The 21184-nt window shown below is 35.4% G+C and overlaps 2 protein-coding genes across 2 annotated transcripts; both read right to left on the reverse strand.

Moving 5' to 3' along the window:
• Positions 1–384: 384 nt before the first annotated feature.
• LOC112052749 (sporozoite surface protein 2-like) lies at positions 385–3265 on the reverse strand. Its single transcript, XM_024091945.2, has 2 exons — positions 2217–3265; positions 385–1709 (listed from the first exon to the last, which is right to left on the reverse strand). The coding sequence occupies exon 2, from the start codon at positions 1702–1704 to the stop codon at positions 385–387; it is 1320 nt and encodes a 439-aa protein (XP_023947713.2). The 5' UTR covers positions 1705–1709; positions 2217–3265.
• Positions 3266–4659: 1394 nt separating this feature from the next.
• LOC112052745 (sorting nexin-2) lies at positions 4660–21093 on the reverse strand. The gene is made up of 10 exons (XM_024091937.2): positions 20876–21093; positions 19094–19207; positions 16910–17153; positions 15960–16145; positions 13524–13645; positions 13007–13213; positions 12103–12219; positions 11560–11679; positions 10440–10592; positions 4660–10047 (listed from the first exon to the last, which is right to left on the reverse strand). Exons 1-10 carry the CDS (start codon positions 20963–20965, stop codon positions 9997–9999), a joined length of 1404 nt encoding a protein of 467 aa, XP_023947705.2. The 5' UTR covers positions 20966–21093; the 3' UTR covers positions 4660–9996.
• Positions 21094–21184: the final 91 nt, after the last annotated feature.

The following is a 21184-nucleotide window of genomic DNA, read 5'->3' on the forward strand; positions in this document are numbered from 1 at the left end:
TTATAGTGCAAATATTGGAATAACTGAGTTTAATACTTATTTATAAGTAGTTGTATTTACAAACAAAAAAATATTTAAAGAAGTTATGAAAACGCATGTTTATTCAATTTGTTTAAATGATTTTTTAAAATTGTCAGGCAATTTTAGTCACTACTTTCATTAGCCAGGTATATTATGAGTGAATAGAATAAAATATAAACATTTTAGATATATTATACAAAAACTTTATTAGTGGATGTTAAATGGAAATAAAAAAGAATATTTAAAAAAATTATAAATACAAAATAGATATTTAAAATAACAATTAAATAAAGTAATTTACATACAAATTAAATAAATGTAATAATTATAAGCTGAAACTGTATGTTGAACTACGTCAATATCTTAGTAACGATGACGATGAGGAACAGTGGGATCAGGTTGCGGAAGTCCAGGTAGAGGCACTCTTACAGGGTATGTGTTTGCAAATCTCACTTGACTTTGCAATGCTGGCTCTACATTAATTGGTTGAAATCCTCGTATCACTTCACTACCTGAGCTAGGTCCTGAACCAACAGTAGCTGGTTCATTAGCTATAATTTCGGCTTCATCTGTTTCATTACCACTGTTGGAAGCATCAACTTCTGGTGGAGGCAAAGAATTATTCCCTGGTTGAGGAGGAGCAATAGCTGAGTTGTTACTAGGTCCTACAACTTGGGGTCCTCTGCCATTATCACCAGGGCCAGTTTCATTGGATGGAGCTTCAGTATTATTTCCTGGTTGATGAGGAGCAATAGCTGAGTTGTTACTAGGTCCTACACTTTGGGGTCCTCTGCCATTATCACCAGGGCCAGTTTCATTGGATGGAGCTTCAGTATTGTTGCCTGGTTTAGGAGGAGCAATAGCTGAGTTGTTACTAGGTCCTACACTTTGGGGTCCTCTGCCATTATCACCAGGGCCAGTTTCATTGGATGGAGCTTCAGTATTGTTGCCTGGTTTAGGAGGAGCAATAGCTGAGTTGTTACTAGGTCCTACACCTTGGGGTCCTCTGCCATTATCACCAGGGCCAGTTTCATTGGATGGAGCTTCAGTATTGTTGCCTGGTTGAGGAGGATTGACAGCTGTTCCATTTTCTGGTTCACTGTTATTACCCAGCAATGGACGTAAAATGTTCAATAGAATGTTCTCAATTTTTTCATGTATTTCGTTTTTGATGGCAGTAAAATTAATGTTAGGTCTTTGGTTGGATACCGTGTTGTTGCCTGAATCAGTATTGTTTGAAGGAGGAGAATTGGGTCCTTCCGTGCCATTGCCTGGCAGAGGAGCATCAGCTGTCGTATCATTTGAGTTGTCTTCGTCTGCAGGAACTCTTTCTGATGGCACATTATTGTCATCTTCAGGATCCGAATCCTCGTTTTTAGGTTGGCTTAGTCTGTCATGAATCTTCTGATGAAGAGTTTCTCTGATGCCGCTTAGGGCGTTAATTAAATCGCCAATGTTTATTTTTTCATCGGAATCATCTTCATCTTCATCTGATTCTTCTGGGATTTCGGGAGGTTGTGGAGAAGATGGACCTGATCCATTTTCCGATGGAATATCTCCATCTCCTGACCTTTCTGACGGGCCCCATGGCTCAAGCGGTGCGTCGTTTGCTGGACTTGTTTGTTCTAGACGAGGTAACGCGCTTACCGTGGCCACAAACGCGAGTAGTAATAAAAATTTCATTTTACCTGAAACAAGGAATTTCAATAAATAGCGTAAAAGCTTAAATATATTAGCCTAGAATAGGACTGAGGTGGACAGGGGCTAGGTTCAATCCCCGTCCTTTACCGCAAGAAACAGGAAATGTACTTAAGGAGTAAATATAAAAAAAAATAAAAAATCGCTTAGACTGAGTGATGTGCACAAGGTTTATAATCAGGGTAAGTACCTACAGAGTGTCCAAATGATCTCAGTACCTAGGCATTGTATTTTTACAAGTGCACGCCACAGCTATTCTTACTTGAAAAACGTTTATAAAAAGGCAACCTAGCCTAAAGCTAAAAGACCTATTGGTACCTATAGGTTTTTAAGCAACTAAAGTTTTTGTTTGTCGCCGACAGCTTATTGGTTGATTGCATAATGCCCTAGCCAATAGGGTGAAGTAAGTGCACATTAAAAGCGAAGCTTAACTGGGTCCGCTAGTAAGATAGGTATTATAGGAACTTATAATATGAAAAAATAAAACAATTGCGTACCTGAGGATTCGGGAGTCCTTGTTCTTAGCCTTGTCGCGTCGCCTTCTAGGAGTTCTAGGTCAATGCTACTTTAATCCATTCAGTGCAAATATATATTAGTCCTAATCAATGTTTCTTATCTATCTTCTATGATAGATTGATAACCGCATCTGAACAACGCTATGGTGATTTGCCCACGTAAATTCTGATTAATCATAATAGCCACTTGCAAACTGATTGCAAACACTTGAAGATCAATTGGCGAAATCACCCCACTGCAGAATTTTGGTTAAATACCTAAGAAGATTCAGTGATGATCTACGGATCCCAGACTTAGTCGCTAACTATGGGCCTTATTAGAAGACTCAAAGTCACTCAGAGGGCGAGCTATGCTTGGAGTTTCTCTGCGTAATCGAATCAGAATCGAATAGCCGATGGACGAAGCGGGTTGCAGGGTGCCGCTGTTGGATGCTGGCGGCTTGAGATCGATTCTCTTCTCGGGTTCTCGAGTTCTTGGAAATCCATGCAAGAGGCCTATGTCCAGCAGTGGGCGTCTATCGGCTGATAATGATGATGATGATCTAAGAAGATTAGGCAGTCCAATTCCGAGAGACATACCTATACCTCGAACTTTTGACTTTTGTTAGTGTCTGAATTTATGTAGGTTTTCGTGTGGTTTATCTTTAGACCCAATTAAGGAATCCTCAAGGACGAAGAACATTCGTTAGTTCATCTATAGATAAGTTTCCCTTACTTTCTATAATACGAGTAGGTGCCTAAGTAGTAAGTCATCATCATTAACAATCCATATTAGGCTCACTGTTGAGCACGAGTCTCCTCTCAGAATGAGAGGGGTCAGGCTTATAGTTCACCACGCAGGCCCAATGCGGACTGCCAGATTTCACACACGTAGAGAATTAAAAAAATTCTCAGATGTGCAGGTTTCCTCACGATACGTTCGTTCAGCGTTTGAAACGCCTAATATTTAATTTCTTAAAATACACATTTCTAACTGAAAAGTGAGCCCACCGAATCGAAGGCATGTCACATCCACTGGGCTATCACGGCACTAATACAATACCTAACCCTCCCCCCCCCCCCCCCTTGGTGAGATGTCGTGAGATTTTTTCAACCCTCTCCCCCCATCCCCCAATCTCACGTGAGATTTTTCAAAATGTGGGTTTCTTACGTAAATGTGTTTGATTATTATTGTAAAAACAAAAGAAAATTTGCTTCGTGTTTTTATTTACGACTAGTTAAGACTAGTAATCAATATTGCTGTGAGTTTAATTATAAGTATAATAAAAATTTAACAATAGAATACTTAAATCGTAAGTACTGTGGTTTAAAAAAGAATATCTATTCTAATTCTGTCCATGGAGAATCATGCTTGGTCTCAAGAGAGACTATTGGAACCAACATGTCCATATGATTTTCAGTAAAATCATCTGCTCCTTCAACTTCGTTCTGATCTACCCACTCTAAGCCGTTGGCACTTGCGCACAGTAACTCATTAGCTTGATCTTATCTTGATGATGATAATGATCTTAATCGTATTACGATTACGCTTAAGATTAAATCTTAAGCATGTACAATCTGGTTTAAATTGACTAAAATAGTATATTTTCTTTTTGTTTCATTCAGAAAAAAAATTACGTGATATTTGCCGAGACCCCCCCTCCCTCCAACGTAAAACATCTCACGTAATTTATGAACGCCCCCTTACTATATTTTCTTTATCAACACCACTTCAACCAGGTGGTTTTTCGTTTCATTTCCATTTCAACAAAACCCACTCTAGATAGATAAGTAAATAAGTACAGAAACATTAATAGATAACGAAAATCCACAAATACCAACTTAATAGTCTCGCAGAACCATGACTCACAAAAATAATAAACATTTAATTTAAAAATAATATTAGTCTTAATTAAACAGGTAGGTGACCATTATACGTAGCGTAAGTTTTTCCTTCACCGTTTAAGACACGTGATGTTTAATTTCTTAAAATGCACTTTCACACACACAACTGAAAAGTTGGAGCCTCGGACCGGATTCGAATCTACGCCCTCCGGAATCGGAGGCAGAGGTCACATCCACTGGGCTATCACGACTCTTATGATTGGATAAGCGAGTAAAAACTTTTTCTGTCGCCAATAGCTTACTTGCGATTGGTTACTAGTCTGGCAAGTTCGTTGATGATCGTCCCACATGCGGGCGACGGGGGAAAGACTGCGCAGCTGTGAAAGCGTGCGTGCGGGGAAGTGAGGTGCATCAGTCGTGGGGTTTTCATTCATCGCTACACGCCCCGCGCGGATCATCGGGAGTGTTACGTACGAAGTTGCCAAGCTATATATTTTAAGCGTCAATTAGCCAAAAGTCAAAGCGAAGCCTGACCGGGTTCGTCCGTTACAATAAAAGTGATTAAAAAATATGGTTCAGAATCGAAATAAAACAATAGCTCTTTCAAGTAATAATTTTAATCGGAATAAAGTACAATTTCTATAATTCGAAACCAACATTATTTAGAATTAATCTCTCCCGTTACATTTAAATTACCACTATAGGTATATATTTGGCAATATAAAAATAATGAATACATTAGACTCGAGATTTTCAATCGTTCTACCTAATGTGTATAAATTATTTTACATTCTAACCAGAGTGCTGCATTCTAAGATACGTTGCAATAAATAAACAGTAGCTATGTGGCACGTCGATACGTTTTCTACTAACGCTTCAAAAACTAAAAAAAAACGTATTGGAATGAAAGATCCGATCGATTATTTGATCACGTGACCCGTCGATAACAAATGTCATTCCCATACACTTTTTTTTAATATTCGAAGTGTTTGCGATTGTAGACAGAAAATCGTCGTGCCACATAGAAGCTCAGGCATACCACGAAGGTGTCTCGTTAAGACAAAAAGATAATGTCCAGTCACGGTGGATCGAAAATATTGCTTTCTCTTTTGTCCCATCGCAACGGAAAAGAGAGAACGATATTTCCGATTCAGCCGCGTTTCGACAATAGGTTTTTCTCTTCACAAGATATGTGGTAGACGCATCATAGGCCTGAATAACTCGCAAATGCAAATGCTTGGCACACGCAGTGCAATGGCGTAATTATAGCTTAGCAAATTCGTTCGTAACACTCCCGATAGTCCGCGCGGGCCGAGGACGTGTAGCGACGAATGATAAACCACAACTGCACCTCACTTCCCCGCACGCACGATTTCACACCCGCGCAGTCTTTCCCCCCGTCGCCTGCATATCATGGGAGTATGATCAACGAACTTGCCAAGCTATACATTGACTATTAAATTTATAGCCAGCGCGTTATCAATTGAGTTGTGACTCCATAATTTGTTAATTTTGTCTTAATCCTGCATTGAAGCAGTGATGGTTCTAAGCTTTAAATTCCCTCTCCTGAAAGGCAGGGAGTTTGACATTACTTATGTATTCAATTCAAATTTACTTTCAATTAATACTTGCCATAAAATATGACCAATATTCCCATTCCCCTCCAACTAGTCGGGAAAGACTGTATTAGGAGTGGGTACGACAATAGTCCAACAGGGCGGGGATTGAACCACCACACCTCGGTCAGTCCGACCGCATTACCGTTGAGCTATTAAGTCTTAAATTTGGGTATATATTATATACCGACTCAGTTGATAACGCGGGTTGTGTAAAACACAAACGCACTTGGTCTGATCTTAGCAGTACATCCAAATCCAACAAACTTCCCAGAATTGATTGCAATCCCAATGCTGTGAAACGAATGATATTTCGTCTATGGGTTAAAGTTTAACTAAAACTTCAATCAAATTTCAAACTTTAACTAAAATTAAATTATGTATTTAAAGTTAAAGTAATTGATTTACCGTAATAATTTTTTAAATATATTACTTTGGTTAATTAAAAAAAATATATTTGCATAATCAAGAATGTACTAATGAAAAGTAGGATTCTATTGTGGTTTTACTACAGTGAAAATTGCGAAATATTACCTGATAATGTAATTTAAAGATTTGTATTCAGTTGTACATAAGATATTGCCTGTTCGTTTGTAGATTCAGACTGAAAAATTATAAAAGTTTTACCAACAATAATTTTTTTTTTCAAAATTTTAGTAATTAGGTACATGGAACAAATATAACATTGCAATGCAAATATTTTCAAATACTTATTTATCTATCTTAGATGAATACTCTGGCTTAATCTTACATTAGCTTATCTAGATTGGAATACATTTTCTAACATATAATTAATACGCAATTTTAAGACAGACAACAAACAAAATATAAAAAATATAGAAGAATATAACAAAAAAATGTTTTCTCTTAAAAAAACTTAACCTATATCATAATGATAGGATATTTTGTTACCTCATCCTGCGAATTTAAACCAATATTTTTTTATTCAACTTTTTTTGTGTATTTTCTTTTAACCATCACCAATTTTTTTTTTCGTTTTATGTTCTGTATACGGTAAAGACAAAATTGTGCATTATAGCAAAGCTGTGATAATAACACTTAATGATCTAAAATAAAAAAATACATATATTTTTTATATAACCATTCAAAATGAAATTCGCAAGACAAGGTAATTAATATCATATTTGAAACAAACTGTTGTTTGTAATTGTTTCTAACAACAATTAATATTACTTGGGAGGTTTATTACACAGTGCATCACAATTCACAATCGATTTTTGACGTTCACAATTAAAAAGACCGGGACCAATTATAAAGACCTCAATCAGCCCAGCCAGGGATCGAACCGGACCTCCGTCATATAAATCCACCGCGCATACCACTGCGCTACGGAGGCCTTTAAGGATATGTGGACGCCTAACTTTATGCCATTAAGGAGCATCGTGTTTCAGTATGATATACATAGATGCTGGTGTAATTACAGGCTTATTCCATATATTCCTTGCATGCCCTGTGAAGTGTAGCTTTTAATAGGTTACGGTTTTCTATTTACCATCAGATAGCCATATGTTTTTTCCGACAATTGTAAAAAACAAGAGAAAAAAAAGAAATTTAAAATTTTCGTAAACTTTAACTATACACATTAACACGTGTACAACATTAATTATTATAATGCGTAAATACACTTAATACAACTTACACATAATATAACAAATGGTTTAACTAATAGTAATCTTAGAGGGGACAAATTTAAAAACGCAAATGACTTTTGAACAAATGAAACGATTCAGACTTGTTAAAAATTAATAGATTACTCTATTATTTATCGAAGACACAGCCTATATAGATACATTTTGTATTTTTATACATTGAGAGACGCACATTTGTTACATGAGAGTGGAATCGAGGCCTTGACGTAATACTTCGTGTGAAGACATCTGGCTCGAAGGACCAGAAAAACATTAAGTAATAATTGGTTAAGGAATTTTAAAAATCTTTAATTTTTTCTTTTGGATCAACAAATTCCAAATGTATATCATCAAGTGAACGTTTTGGACAGGACACCGTAAATGCGTTAGGTACCAATTGAGTCGTCGAGTTAACATCAATGTCTATCTATTTATTGACATTTTAATTTATACATCCAGTTGACAACGCGCTTACTAGAGTAACTCATGTGCGTCTCCTAATTTCCTCTGGGTTAGTTTACTTAAATTGAGTAAATTTTTACGTGTGTTTTTACATCATTTCAATACTTCTTATTTACAAATTATCTCTAGAGATCATATATTCAAATACAAATGCATGCAAAGTCCCAAATAATACATCGTGGAAAGGTGATAAACGGAATATTTTAACAAAAAATAACGCTAACAGCATAGGCTAGCATAAATTCAATAGAGGTCGCACCACAATTTACCAACTACCTACTATTATCTAAAAGATTATATAATGTATAAAGAAACATTGCTTTTGCATTAATTTTTAAGAAATATTAGTTATACACTAAATAATTTATTTGCGCAAGTTTTTGAATTGTGTAAGATAATAAAAACAATTTCCGTACGTCTCTGAATAGGTAGCTATTGCTCCAGCTTATTCGAGTCGTTATATCAGATAGTTAATAAAAAATATATATACAGTCCAAAACCCATCGGCTGTCCTCCATTTTTTGAGGTCAGTTTTGTTAAGAAATATAGGGATATGAAAATCGAATGTAAATCTCTGAAATGAACTCCTGTATTATGCATTGTGGCGCGACCCGATTTACATCCAAGTCTGCTTCTTTTGTGTTCTATGGCCGATAGAAATATACGTCCTTTTGAGCAAGTATTATTGGGTATCCGACGCAGAAAACTAGTTCATTGTTTAATGTACTGCAATTTTTTTTAGTAAACAAAAATACTTGCGTATCTACTTTCAGAGGGAGCCCATATCCATAGCCCTAAAGAAGACGCCGCATTAGTGCGTTGCATTATGCCATCGCAACGGTTCGTTGCCAACGGATCAACGTATTGTATGCAACACCTGCGTTGCGACGATTCACTACGTCGCAGCGCAAGAGGCCGACGCAGGCACCTATACCTAAGCCATACTCGATGTGCACAGTTTACCAACAAACAAATTAATAATGAAAGTATATAAATCGCTAGTCATTTCACGCCTAATAATAAATATAATTAACTTGTTCTTATATTAATGAAAATATTTTTTTAATAAGTATAGAATAAATAAATATAGTTAATATACTTTGAATAACATTTTATGAAAACAACAAACAACACAATTTAAAATAAATAAGTTATGAAATGACATGTGTTTTTTAGCTTCATTTTTAATTTGTTTGTTGGTAGTTGGCAGTGCACCTCGAGAAGGGCTTTAGTATAGTCAATTTACACAATGTATCTTTTTATTATTTACAAGTTAAGTTTAAGGATCGAAACAAGTGAAACATTGTCCAACGTCGCAAAGGGGCTCCGTTGAAACGTCGCGTGCGACGTCGCAATGCTTTAATGAGGCATTTCATTCAAATAAATATGTGGAAAATGTCGTAGTGTCGACGCAAACGCAAACGACGCAAAAATATGCGTCAACTACATAATTGTCGACCAATCCAAAGAGTCCACAATAATATAGCTTTTTCATAATTAACAAACGAACAACTTTCAAAAACAAAGTTCTTTGATACAATTGATATTTTCTAACCGAAATAATATTATATTCGTTGACAAATTAATATACAATCATGCACATGTGTACATAAATTATTTTTACTTGACAATAAAAAAATCACACATTGCGCTTGTGTGTGTCTATTTATATGCAACTAATAAATGATTGAAAATGACATATTCGCAGTAGTCATGTAAAAAAGATTTAGATATTAACCATAGAAACATTAATAACAAGGTGATTAGAAATGGCGTATACGTAATATTAGCCATTAAAATATTTTATTGACCCAATAAAAAAAATATGAACAATATTCACTTCTCGCTCAATAAGTCATAATGACTTATAGGGCTATACGATTAATTGGAGTAGTGGGTAATACTAAATAATAGTCCAACAAGCGGGAATCGAATCAGTGACCTATCGGCGTAGAGTCCGGCTTGTTTAGACACCACTGACACTTATATTTGGCCATTTCTATATCTTAGTTATTAAGTTTTCTATGTACATATACATCGATCTGCTTAAGCTCAAAAGGGCTAGAACTCAGAGCCGTCAAGCCAGTTAAAAAAAAACGTTGACTGCCTTAAAGGGTGCACAGTAAAATGACACGTAACAGTAAGGTGCTAGGGTGTGTTTTGGCGTAGTTGTGGTTAGACGTCGGCCCGCGGTCGCCGTGGGTCCGGCACTCATTTGATGGCGCGCGGCTCCGGTAGGAAGGCGTCCCAGTACCGAATTGCCTAAGAATCATAATAAAACTTTTAGTTTTAAGTCCAAATGTGACTTTCACTGGAACATATTATATGCTCAGACCACAGTAACCAGAGTGAGTATTTACAAGTAACGTGTGAAGCCGTTGCAACCCATAAAAAACCAAACGTCACGCGTCTCCTTGACAACCGCATATACAAACTTTTTTCATAATTTGTGTTTCAAAATTTAACACTAACAACATTTACGTAAATTAATATATTAATCAAAAATTACCAATAAAAATAATTGGTCTGAGCATATATGCTACCTTTTTATTCCGAAAAAATCATGCTTCCAGTGGGATTTTTACAAAATTGATTTTTCGCGGACGTAGTCGCAGGCGTCAGCTAGTATAATAGCTACTAGTCGTTATAGATACCTGCGCTTGGTGCTTCATATGCTCCTCGAGGTAGCGCAGCAGGGTGGCCCGCAGCTCGCTCAGCCTCACCTCCTCCCACCTCTCCAACTCCTTCTTGATGACGCGCGAGATGGAGTCGAACTCCTGCTGACCGCGCTCCACCTTCGATTCCCACTGAAATGTCACCCAGTATGTTAAGTGTATCTTGAAATTTTAATGTGGTTAACCATCATAAAAGGGTTTAGTGGCGACACAATTCGGATCGAAGCATTTAAAATCCAAATTAAGTATGATTTTTCATTTTGTAAAATAAATGATATTATAAATGATTGTGCAACTAATTTGCACAATGATTAAAATTAAATAAGAAGCTGGAAAACCACTAATTTTTGAATTATAAAGTTTGCACAATATTGAGAAATCTCCAACAAATCATTCAAAAAAATATATCCAAGTTTTATGGATATTAAATATTCGTAGTTTAGATATTGTTTTTTCAAATGACGGTTTCTGTGAAAACTAATGTCAGCACGCCGACCTGTCCGAAACTTTTCTGTACACTTTACAACTACAATGAAAAGCAAACTGTAATCCGAATAATATATACCATAGTCAGTACAGTACGCAACTATAGAGTGCAGATCCTTATTATCCAAGTACAAATCACATGTTTTTTTTTTAATAACATATTCTTGCAGATAATATATAAGAAATTATGTTATCGGTCTCTTACAAGCTACCATTCGAAAACACTTAAGTTTCTCTGATTCTTTAGGCACTTCTTAGTGCCTAAAGAATCAGAGAAAAGAGATCGTCCTTTTTTCATACATTAATGGGCCCTAATTGAATGAATGAACCGTTACAATGTCCAAATTAGTATAATTTAATAAATAATAATATCGGTTTTAGACTGGTATAATTTCAGTTTTATTGAAAGTTGTATAATCTACATTATAAAATGCACGATTTCAAAAACATAGTGCATTTCCAACGAATATTAGCAACTATCAATTATTCTAATTTTATCTGTTGTGATTTTGATTTATTTTTAAATGAAGGATTTTCCGTCATTTTTTTTATTCTGTAACGTGCTGGGCATAAAATGGTCTCCTTTCGATAATACAGTGGAATTAGACCTTACCTCAATAATTTCAGTAGAGGCCTGAGCAATCTTCTCTGGACGGTTGGCGAGGTCGGCTTTGGCTTTGTTCTCTCTCCGTTTCGTGAGCTGCATTTGTGCGTGTTGCCAGTTTTGGAATACCTACGGACGATATTGTAAATTCAGCATGAAGCAAGGAATTTCAGAAACTGTTTCCCAAATTACCCTTTTTCAATTTTAACTAAAGACATAAAGAAGTTAGTCTTCTGGCTTGGTTTCACATAAAATATATTATATTTATTTTGCAACTTTTCGCGAAAAACGGCAGCATCTCCCTGATATAACAGAGAATTGCCACTGCACTGTTCTCCCAACAGAATTTCGGCCACATCAGTATATTTTACGATGACTTTCAGACTACCTTTAGAAAAGATATTAAGTTTACGAGCAAACACAGGTGCAGTCTACTGGTATTATGACGGCACCGTTATGCGTTGTTTGTTTTACAAAACCACAGGTCCTGAGTTTGAGCCTCGGCTGGGCCGATTGAACACTTGCCACTTTCGAAGGAAATGTTAAACTCACCTTAACTCTTTCATGGAAGACATCTTTGATGGCGTTGATAAGCCCTAGGTAGTCTTTGATATGTTCAGTGAGGACGTAGAAGTCAGTGTTGGCTTGTTCGTTCCTTAAGTGTTCGATCTGGAAGCAAAACATATTTTGTTTAGTTTGATTTGAAAGCTATATAACAATAGATTTTTTTTTTATTTATGATAGCTTTGATTGTACGTCATATAATTATATACTAATATAAATAAGCCCTCCATAATCAGCGAATTCGCAAATGTATCCTCTAGCTTTTACTGTAATATGCGATGTTGTCTCGCGTCTGGCAGAGCGTGCAGTAGGGTTAGTTGACTCATATCAAATTTAATATAAACAATATTAATTTCGTATGGTACATGGATTAAGTCTCCGCATTATATTGACATCAAAAAAGTTAAGGAATTAAAAGAAAACTTAATTTAAACATTATGTATTCCAAACGTCAAAAACGCAGTCGTCCATTTTGTGGTGACACGATATCACTTGATGTCACTAAAGGAATAAACGTCAAACTTATAATTAACTAATAATTTTGTCAAACACTCCGTCTGGTTAAGATTTAGTGTTAACGTGACGTCATGAAACTAACTAACTAACTGTAGCCCACACAAAAAGGCTCAAAGTCACTCAGCGGGCGATGGAGCTAGCTATGCTTGGAGTTTCTCTGCGTGATCGAATCAGAAATGAGGAGATCCGCAGACGAACCAAAGTCACTGACATAGTTCAGCGAGTCGCGATCCTGAAGTGGGAATGTGCAGGGCACATAGTTCGAAGAGCCGATGGTCGTTGGGGTACCAAGGTGCTGGAATAGCGACCCCCCCCCCACTTCCATGCAAGAAGCTTATGTCCTTTGGCTGTTAATGATGATGATGATAACTATTACCTTCTCATGCAGATCAGACAGGTGTGAGAGAGCGCGTGATAGCGGCGCGTGGGGATCCGCCGCAGCCGCAGCCGCAATGGAGCGCGCAGCATCGTGCGCGCGCGTTGCCAGCTCGCGTCTCTCCGTTGCCAGCGCTTCGCAAGCGCCGCACAATCGACGGAGGCCACTTTCTAGGGACTCTATGCGTGCACAGCGTTCTTCGAACCACTGGAATTTCAAAATATTGAGTTTTTCAACCCTATTATTTAAATAATTTAGCTGAGTTGACCCTGAGGGCTATTGGGTTTTATATCAAAATCTTGTCAAATCTTTACCATTACAATGGAATACAGCAATTTTGTAAAACCTTTTCGTACTTATTCGGGCATTGTACAGGAATATAATATTAGTTTCATAGCATCTAAGGAATCTCTATAAGTGATCTTTGAACCAGTGAAAATTGACTACTACCCCCTTGTAATGTGTGGGGGAGGACTTAATGTGGTTTGTCTATAGGAGTAGTATATAACAATCATACCGGGTCGGACTCGTCCATCCTATACGTGATCTTGTTGACGGTCTCCCCCACCTTGTTGAAGAGACGCAACATGCCCGCGCCACTCAACGCCGACGTACTCGTTGCTTTTGGTAATTCGGTATCTAGACAAAAGATGAAACTTTATAAAATAAATAATTAAACTAAAAGTTTTGCAAGTGATACTTATGTTTGCATACTAATATGATTGCGATTTTTCTTAAAAACAACTGATGCTATTTGTATGAGTAGTTTTATACTTAAAAATTTCTAACTATAACACAAACCTATTCACTTCTAGGTTGTTCGGTAATGATCATTCATCATTATCAATCCGTATTCGGCAGACTGCTGAGCTCAAGTCTCCTCTTACAATGAGAGGCGTTAGGCCAAATAGTCTACCACGCTTTTTTTTATCGCTGGGAAATGCTTTTACGCATTTCGATCGTAGAGTGGCAAGCAAAACTGGCATTCTAAGAATACCCACTAAAACCCAGCGAAGTGTCCTATTGGAATGCAATTCGGATTTGCAAACTTCACACGCGCAGAGAATTAAGAAATTGCTCAGATATGCAGGTTTAATTTCACACGCGCAGAGAATTAAGAAAATGTTTAAATATGCAGGTTTCCTCACGATGTTTTTCCTTTACCGTATGAGACACGTGATATTTAATTTCTTAAAATGCATATAACTGAAAAGTTGCATGCATCGGACCCGATTCGACACTACACCCTCCGGAATCAGAGGCAGACTTCAGATCCACTTGGCTATCACGGCTAATGATCATTACCGTGTGATAACTGCTGGTGGGTTAACTATGCTGTCACTACAATATAGTTAACTCACCACCAGTTACCACTTATCAGCTATCGACATGAGCAGGCCATTGCCTGCACATACTCGAAGCATTATTTGACAGTGAAAAAAATAACTATTAAAAATCAAAAAATAAATTATATGCTGACTGAATACTTTGTTTTTCACATAAATTTACAGTGTTTCCTCTATTTCCGAATTTATATTGGCGAGGTAGAGATAACATTGCATCTCAGAGACAGACGTGATATTTCTTTCAAGAAATAAATGAACAGTTTTTGAGAGATCATTAACATTTAAAACGCGGTTAAAGGCGCGAGCCTAGTATTATACGGGGCTTATTGTATCAAAACTATACTTCTTCTATAAGTAATGATTGAGTATAATATTATTATCAGGGCAATCGTCATAATATTACTGTTTATTTACATAGTTATTTAGTAACAGGAAAAACCACATATAAAAATAATAATAAATTGCTGCGCCTAAGGCCCGTTACACACGACATCTTCAAGGTAATTGAAACAAATATTATTGTATATATGTCTCAATTTGTATTATTACGAATCTTTTGACAACTCATTCATTAAAATCGGTTAAGTAGTTTAGGCGCTACGGTGGAACATACATACATACATAGACTGCCAAAATCATTACTTATCCTGTCCCTGCCTTAGTCGGGTAACAAACAACTATTGGCGTAAGTATTTCATAAAGTTTCTTTCAAAATTAATGCAATTAATAAGTAGCAGTTGAGCTTTTAATGACTAGCCCAATGAGTTACGTAAACACATATTAATTTCACAGCTATTTAACAAAAAGCAGACAAGTGCGATTCAAAATTGCCGACCGAGGGTTCTGTACGTAGGATCATTAGAAATAGTTAAGAAATTGAATCGCACCTGTTTTTGCCGATCTTTTCCCGACTTTTTCCTGATTTTACCTTACGTCATCAACCCATATGCGGCTCACTGCAGAGCCCGAGTCTCCTCTCAGGATTAGAGGGGTAAGGCCATTAGTCCACCACGCTGGCCCAATGCGGATTGGCAGACTTCACACACGCAGAGAATTAAGATTCACCGATTGAGACACGTGATATTTAATTTCTTAAAATGCACACAACTGAAAAGTTGGAGGTGCATGCCCCGGACCGGATTCGAACCCACACCCTCCAGAATCAATGGCAGAAGTCATATCCACTGGGCTATCACGGCTCGTACAAATATACTTCTAGAGAAGTATATAAATAAAGCAACATTTGTATCTTTTTGCTATCTTATACCGAGATACGCGTAGCAGCAAAATCCAAGCGAAAGTCAGTATACGTATACTGACTTTCGCTTGGATTTTACTACCAACAATAATTTTGTCTAAAGCACTATAATTATAAATACCAAACTACATCTGCTTTGAAAACAGTATATAATAAAGTTTATCTTTTAAATTCGGCCAATATTTCAGTTTCCCTCCAATTAGTCCAACATACTTTCCTTCATAAAATGGCTAGCAGGTTTTCTTTCTATACACTTTGATTATATATTTTTTTACAATTATACATTGTTTACGATTACATATTTTTTTTACCTTAAGAGGTATGGAATCCTAAAGGCAATTATTCTTACCGGACTCCAAGAACTCTCTGAAATCCGGGTCAATGCACAATACAGGGTGTTGCGCGACGCGGTTGAGGAATCTCTCGAGCGCCGCGCGACGACGTTCCACGAATATCGACTGCACGCTGGCCGACGAGTTGGTGCCATTCGCACTTTCCGTTGACGGTGTTGATGTCATTTTTAATTTTGTTGTGCCTGTAAAACATCAAACCAGGATTGAACACCCTTTATTCATATAATTTTTAAGCTATTGCATCGATTTTATCGCGCGGCTTTGAGCGCGGTAACCGAAACGAGAAATTCCGTAACGAAAATAAATATAACACCCAAGCCGTGCATCAAATTAACATATTTCGACGTTATCACATCAACTCAATTGGACAAGTGATGTGAAACTAAGGGGGTAAAACTTGTTAAGGGGTAAAACGTTACACGATTCAAGTTCTACGTAAAGACATTTTTTTTCATTTTGTTGTTATATTTTACAACAAAAACTGATGTTATCAATTTAGTTTTCATTAAATAAAATAAATAAATAATTATAATTGCATAGGTTGATAAAAAATGCTATTGCAATAGGTTTACCGCGTAAACTGCCGTTCAACCGCGTAGTTCCGTTCCCGGATACGGGTATAAGATACACCCATGTTACTCGGTGAAGAAGAAGCTTTCTAATGTCGAAAGGATTAATCATACCTCAAAAATCTTATCTCGTTATAATATTAGTTAAGAAAAAAATATCCAAGCGCAAAGTCGATTTTTGCAGAATAAAATTGATAAAGAAATTTATAGTAGTTAAGGAAAACGCCAGAATATTACACACATAGTTTGAGTAGTATGATCATGAATAAATATTTTGTTAGGATTAAGGATAGGTATAGGTATTTAAACTATTTTAAACTCTATAATCTGTGTATTATTTTGTTATTTAGTAAATTATTAAAAAATATTACACTTACCAACAATACTTTTTTCAGGTGCAGGTGGTATTATTCTGCCCGATCGAAGATATTTTTCTGTTAATTTTTCATGGAGGCCTAAGAAATCAGAGAAACGTCTAAGCACAGCGAACTCATGTCTACTGAATATGGGCATGTTTGTTTTAGTAAGCACCCTGTATGCGACGTAAGAGCTCATGCCTTCTCCAATTTTTTGCGGCTCTGTTACAGTTATGATTATATTGTTGGCACGCTCTGTTGCGATCTGTAAAGAAAAATTTGGTTTTTTACTTGAACTATGAAAAGGAACTTTATCTTATAGGTCTTATATTTATTTATAATACATTTGCTCGTAATATATCCCTTATTTCACCAATTTCAATATCGTAATGTATCTCATTACGCACATGTGCCGTATTGTAATGTAAAATGCACATGTGCCGTAATGTAATGTAAAAAGTTTATCACACAAGTGTATCAAAATGACATCATATGAAAAACAGGCAGATGCAAATTAATTTTCAGAAAGTGAGTTCAAAGTGTGTTTCCTCGCAATTGTGTTATGACGTCGTATAACAATTATAGCCTCTGCTTATTTGTAACCCTAGCCTACGGCTCGGGCCAGCAATATCCCCTCCGCTGTAATATTCAACTTACCGCACTTATAACATAATGTACTATTGTAGATGGGATGAAAGAGAGAGCGATATTTGGATTCCTTCAGTAGGTATTGATTGCTAATGTGTCTTTCTCTTGTCAAGAGACATGTCATAACACATGCTAATTGTTATAGGCCTACATATCGTTAAAAAAATACAATGCAACAAGTAAGCGACGAATATGGCAGACAATAATACCACTTCATATGAAAATGTATAATTGCTATTGTTTGTTAATATGAAATTTTCCACAGACAACTATACATTGTTCATTCGATGACTAACTTCTTCATATGTACAAACTAGCAGATACCCGCGACTTCGTTCGCGTGACATTCTTACAAATCTCGAGGAAACCATGGAGTTTTCAGGATAAAAGTGCTCCCAATTAATTTTTTTCACATTTTATCCAAATTGTTCAGCTGTTAAAAAGTTACAGAGAGACTGACAGACTTACTATCACATTTTAATATTCGTATGGAATCAATAGGGAAGTATTGATTATTCAGTTTTGGCTAAATGGTTACAAAAATGTAAAATAATACTGATTCTAGATAAGCCATAATTTATGTGATATATTATGACATCTGGACACTATTTAATTTTTATTTCAAAACAAGTTTTGCTATAAATAAATTTCTTTCATACAAAAATATCAGGACTAAAAATGGTGTTATACTTTACTTTACCTCCTATTACTTTATGTGTATGAAAGTACACATCAATAAAACTGATTGTAGTGTGCAAAAGTGATTATTATGAATCATAATATCACATGGAAGTATAGAATGAATAACATGCTATTAATATTTTTTTATCTAGAAGCATCTACACGTAGTAGTATAGTATTATTGGAAGTTATTCTTTATACTACAGCCCTACTTCTATGTGTACTGTTTACAAATCAACAAATTAGAAATGAAGGTATAAAACATGTTGTTTCATAACTTATTTATTTTAAATTATGTATTGTTTGTAAAATAAAATGTCATTTTCTGTATAGATTATCCAAAATGAAAATAACCCTTTCTCCATTATAGCTGATGCATTATAATGATGTGTCCTCAGAGTAGCTAGTGTAATTTTGCATTTATGAAGTGCACGTCGTGGGGTAGCAATAATAATTAATTATTTAACCTGTATATCCCATTTACCCCACAGTGTGTGCAAATTTGATAAAAATTTGTCAAGTAGATCAGAAGTCCATCAAGGACAAATAATGTGACACATAATTTGCATATATTAAGATTACGAAATAACATTACAAGTATACATATTATATAAAAATAAAACATTCTTTTGTAACATTTTCTCAAGCAAAAACATCTGTGCAAACATATTTAAAAAACCAAATAAAATATATACAAACCTGTTCTAAATTGAAACACTAGCTTCTGAAATCACTAAATAATCTCAATTCACTCTTGGCCTCCACATTTAAATGTATGTCAGGCTAAATGAATGGTCTAGGCATTCTATTATTTGGCAAATTCAACCTAATGGCTGCAACATAGATGCTAAATCTAAGAAATGCTTAATAACATACCTCTTCCATTATAGGGCTGCCAATAGTAGCTGGTGAAGATATTGATATATCTCCCATGTTAGATTTCTCTATATCTTCCTGTCCACCATTCACTTCTGGGTCAAGGCTGACCTCCTAAAACAATTTAAATATTATTTAGATATAAAAATTAGAAAACCCTTTATCACAATGATTAACCTATTGACTAACATATATTTTAGTTTTAGTTTGTTTCCAGTATATTGCCATACAAATACTCTAAAGCTGTGTATAATCTTCTAGGGATGGTTGCATTTCTAACTTGAAAGTCAAGTTATTGTGTCAAGAAAAAAGTATTTCAAAGATAAATTACATTCTAACTAAACTCTTCTTTAACTATATGCAAAAATATTGAATCTGTTCCCAATTAGGTGACTGTTTTAAGCATAATTTATCTTAAAAGCAAAAGGTTGCTCATAACAAAATATCAAAAAGTCAGTTCTTAAACTAAAAACTTCTGTTAGTTCAATATGTATGTGATGTTATATATACAGTAGAAGCTCCTTGTTCACTCTTCACATTTTCACTATTCACTTTCATTAAATGAAAGCAATCTAATTCCTATATTAGCTGCTAAATATTTCTTTATTCGCAGATCAGACTGCAGAAAATAATGTACAAAAACTCAAAATTCAAACTTTAAAATACAAATATTGCCAAAATTGTTATATTGCTCTGATGGACTGATTTGTACCAAATATACACATGTGGACATGTGGAAAACAATGTAAGCAATAAATATAACTGAAAATGTGTTTTGTCAGTCTCACAGACTAACACACAGGTACAGGAAGGTTAAGAGGGAAATACCAGTCTGCTAAATTCAGAGCTTCTAAAAACTACAAAACAAGAAAAATCTACTAAATAATTATGTAATATTGATTATGTACTAATCAATATTGCCAAAAATATAGATTTTCCACAATTTTGGTTTTTTTTTTGACGCTTAAGAATGTTTCTCCTTTAATCCCATATAAATTACTATTCCAAATTCACAGTTTCTGTATTTGTAGCACATTTGCAGAAATAATGAGGTTTTACTGTAGTAAACTGAATGACATATGAATATATATTAGTTGATTATTTATTTCTTTGGTTTTGGTTAGCTTAATAGATTTGTTTTAAATATTGTAAGGAAATAAACAATATGGAAAATAAAATTGCAATAGTATGATAATATAGACCAATTGTAATGTGATGCAGAGTTTCAATCCTCTATGTTCAAGTCCCTAAGTATCTATACAAATATTAAACAATGATTCAGTATGTTTTAATAATATTTAGCAATAAACACAATAACACAAAGTATAGCCATTCCACAATTTAGCTACTTTGAATTTGTCTGATATAAATCTAAACATATGCTACACTAGATTTGATTTGAGAAGCCTTACAGTAAAGATGAGCATTAGCAATGTATGTGATGTTGATTCAAGTGCATTGAACTGAATATCAACATGATTCAGGTGCAATTAAAAAAAAATAATTGCTGAGGTAACTAGCAAAACAGGTTTCAGTGTTCTTTCAAACACTCATAGATAAACAAAAATATGTTTGTGGCGTGTATGATAATCGAATTATCGGACGATTATTAGTATTAATTTGGTTCAATTTACAGACCAAATTTTAAGTTTTATCTAGGACTTAATGTGAATGATTAACAGCGCGTTTTATGTTGTAGAAAGGGGCGTCGCTTTAGGGTCGTTGACGCCCCTGATAGACGCCGGATGAATGCCAGCGTAATTAAAACAAATTCTAAGATACCTGGACTGCTGATGCGAACAGATCTTCCTCCTCCCTGTCTTCATTGTTGATCTCTACGGTACTGAACGGTGCATCTGCCACCTCCGACATTGTTTATCGTATTTTTTAAGTTTCTACAGCAAGCTGATAAACGTATTAATGCCACTTATTTCTGAAAACAGCGAGATAACTTTACCGAAACGATTTACGATGATGACATTAATGAATTGACAATGACGTCGTGAATGACATTTCATTTCAACGAAAATGACAGATGATTAAATCCTTGTCAACTTTAAAACTTAATTTTTTAGAGGAATAATTTTGAAA

This window comes from Bicyclus anynana, chromosome 20 (assembly GCF_947172395.1).
Source record: "Bicyclus anynana chromosome 20, ilBicAnyn1.1, whole genome shotgun sequence".
NCBI classification, from domain to species: Eukaryota; Metazoa; Arthropoda; class Insecta; order Lepidoptera; family Nymphalidae; genus Bicyclus; species Bicyclus anynana.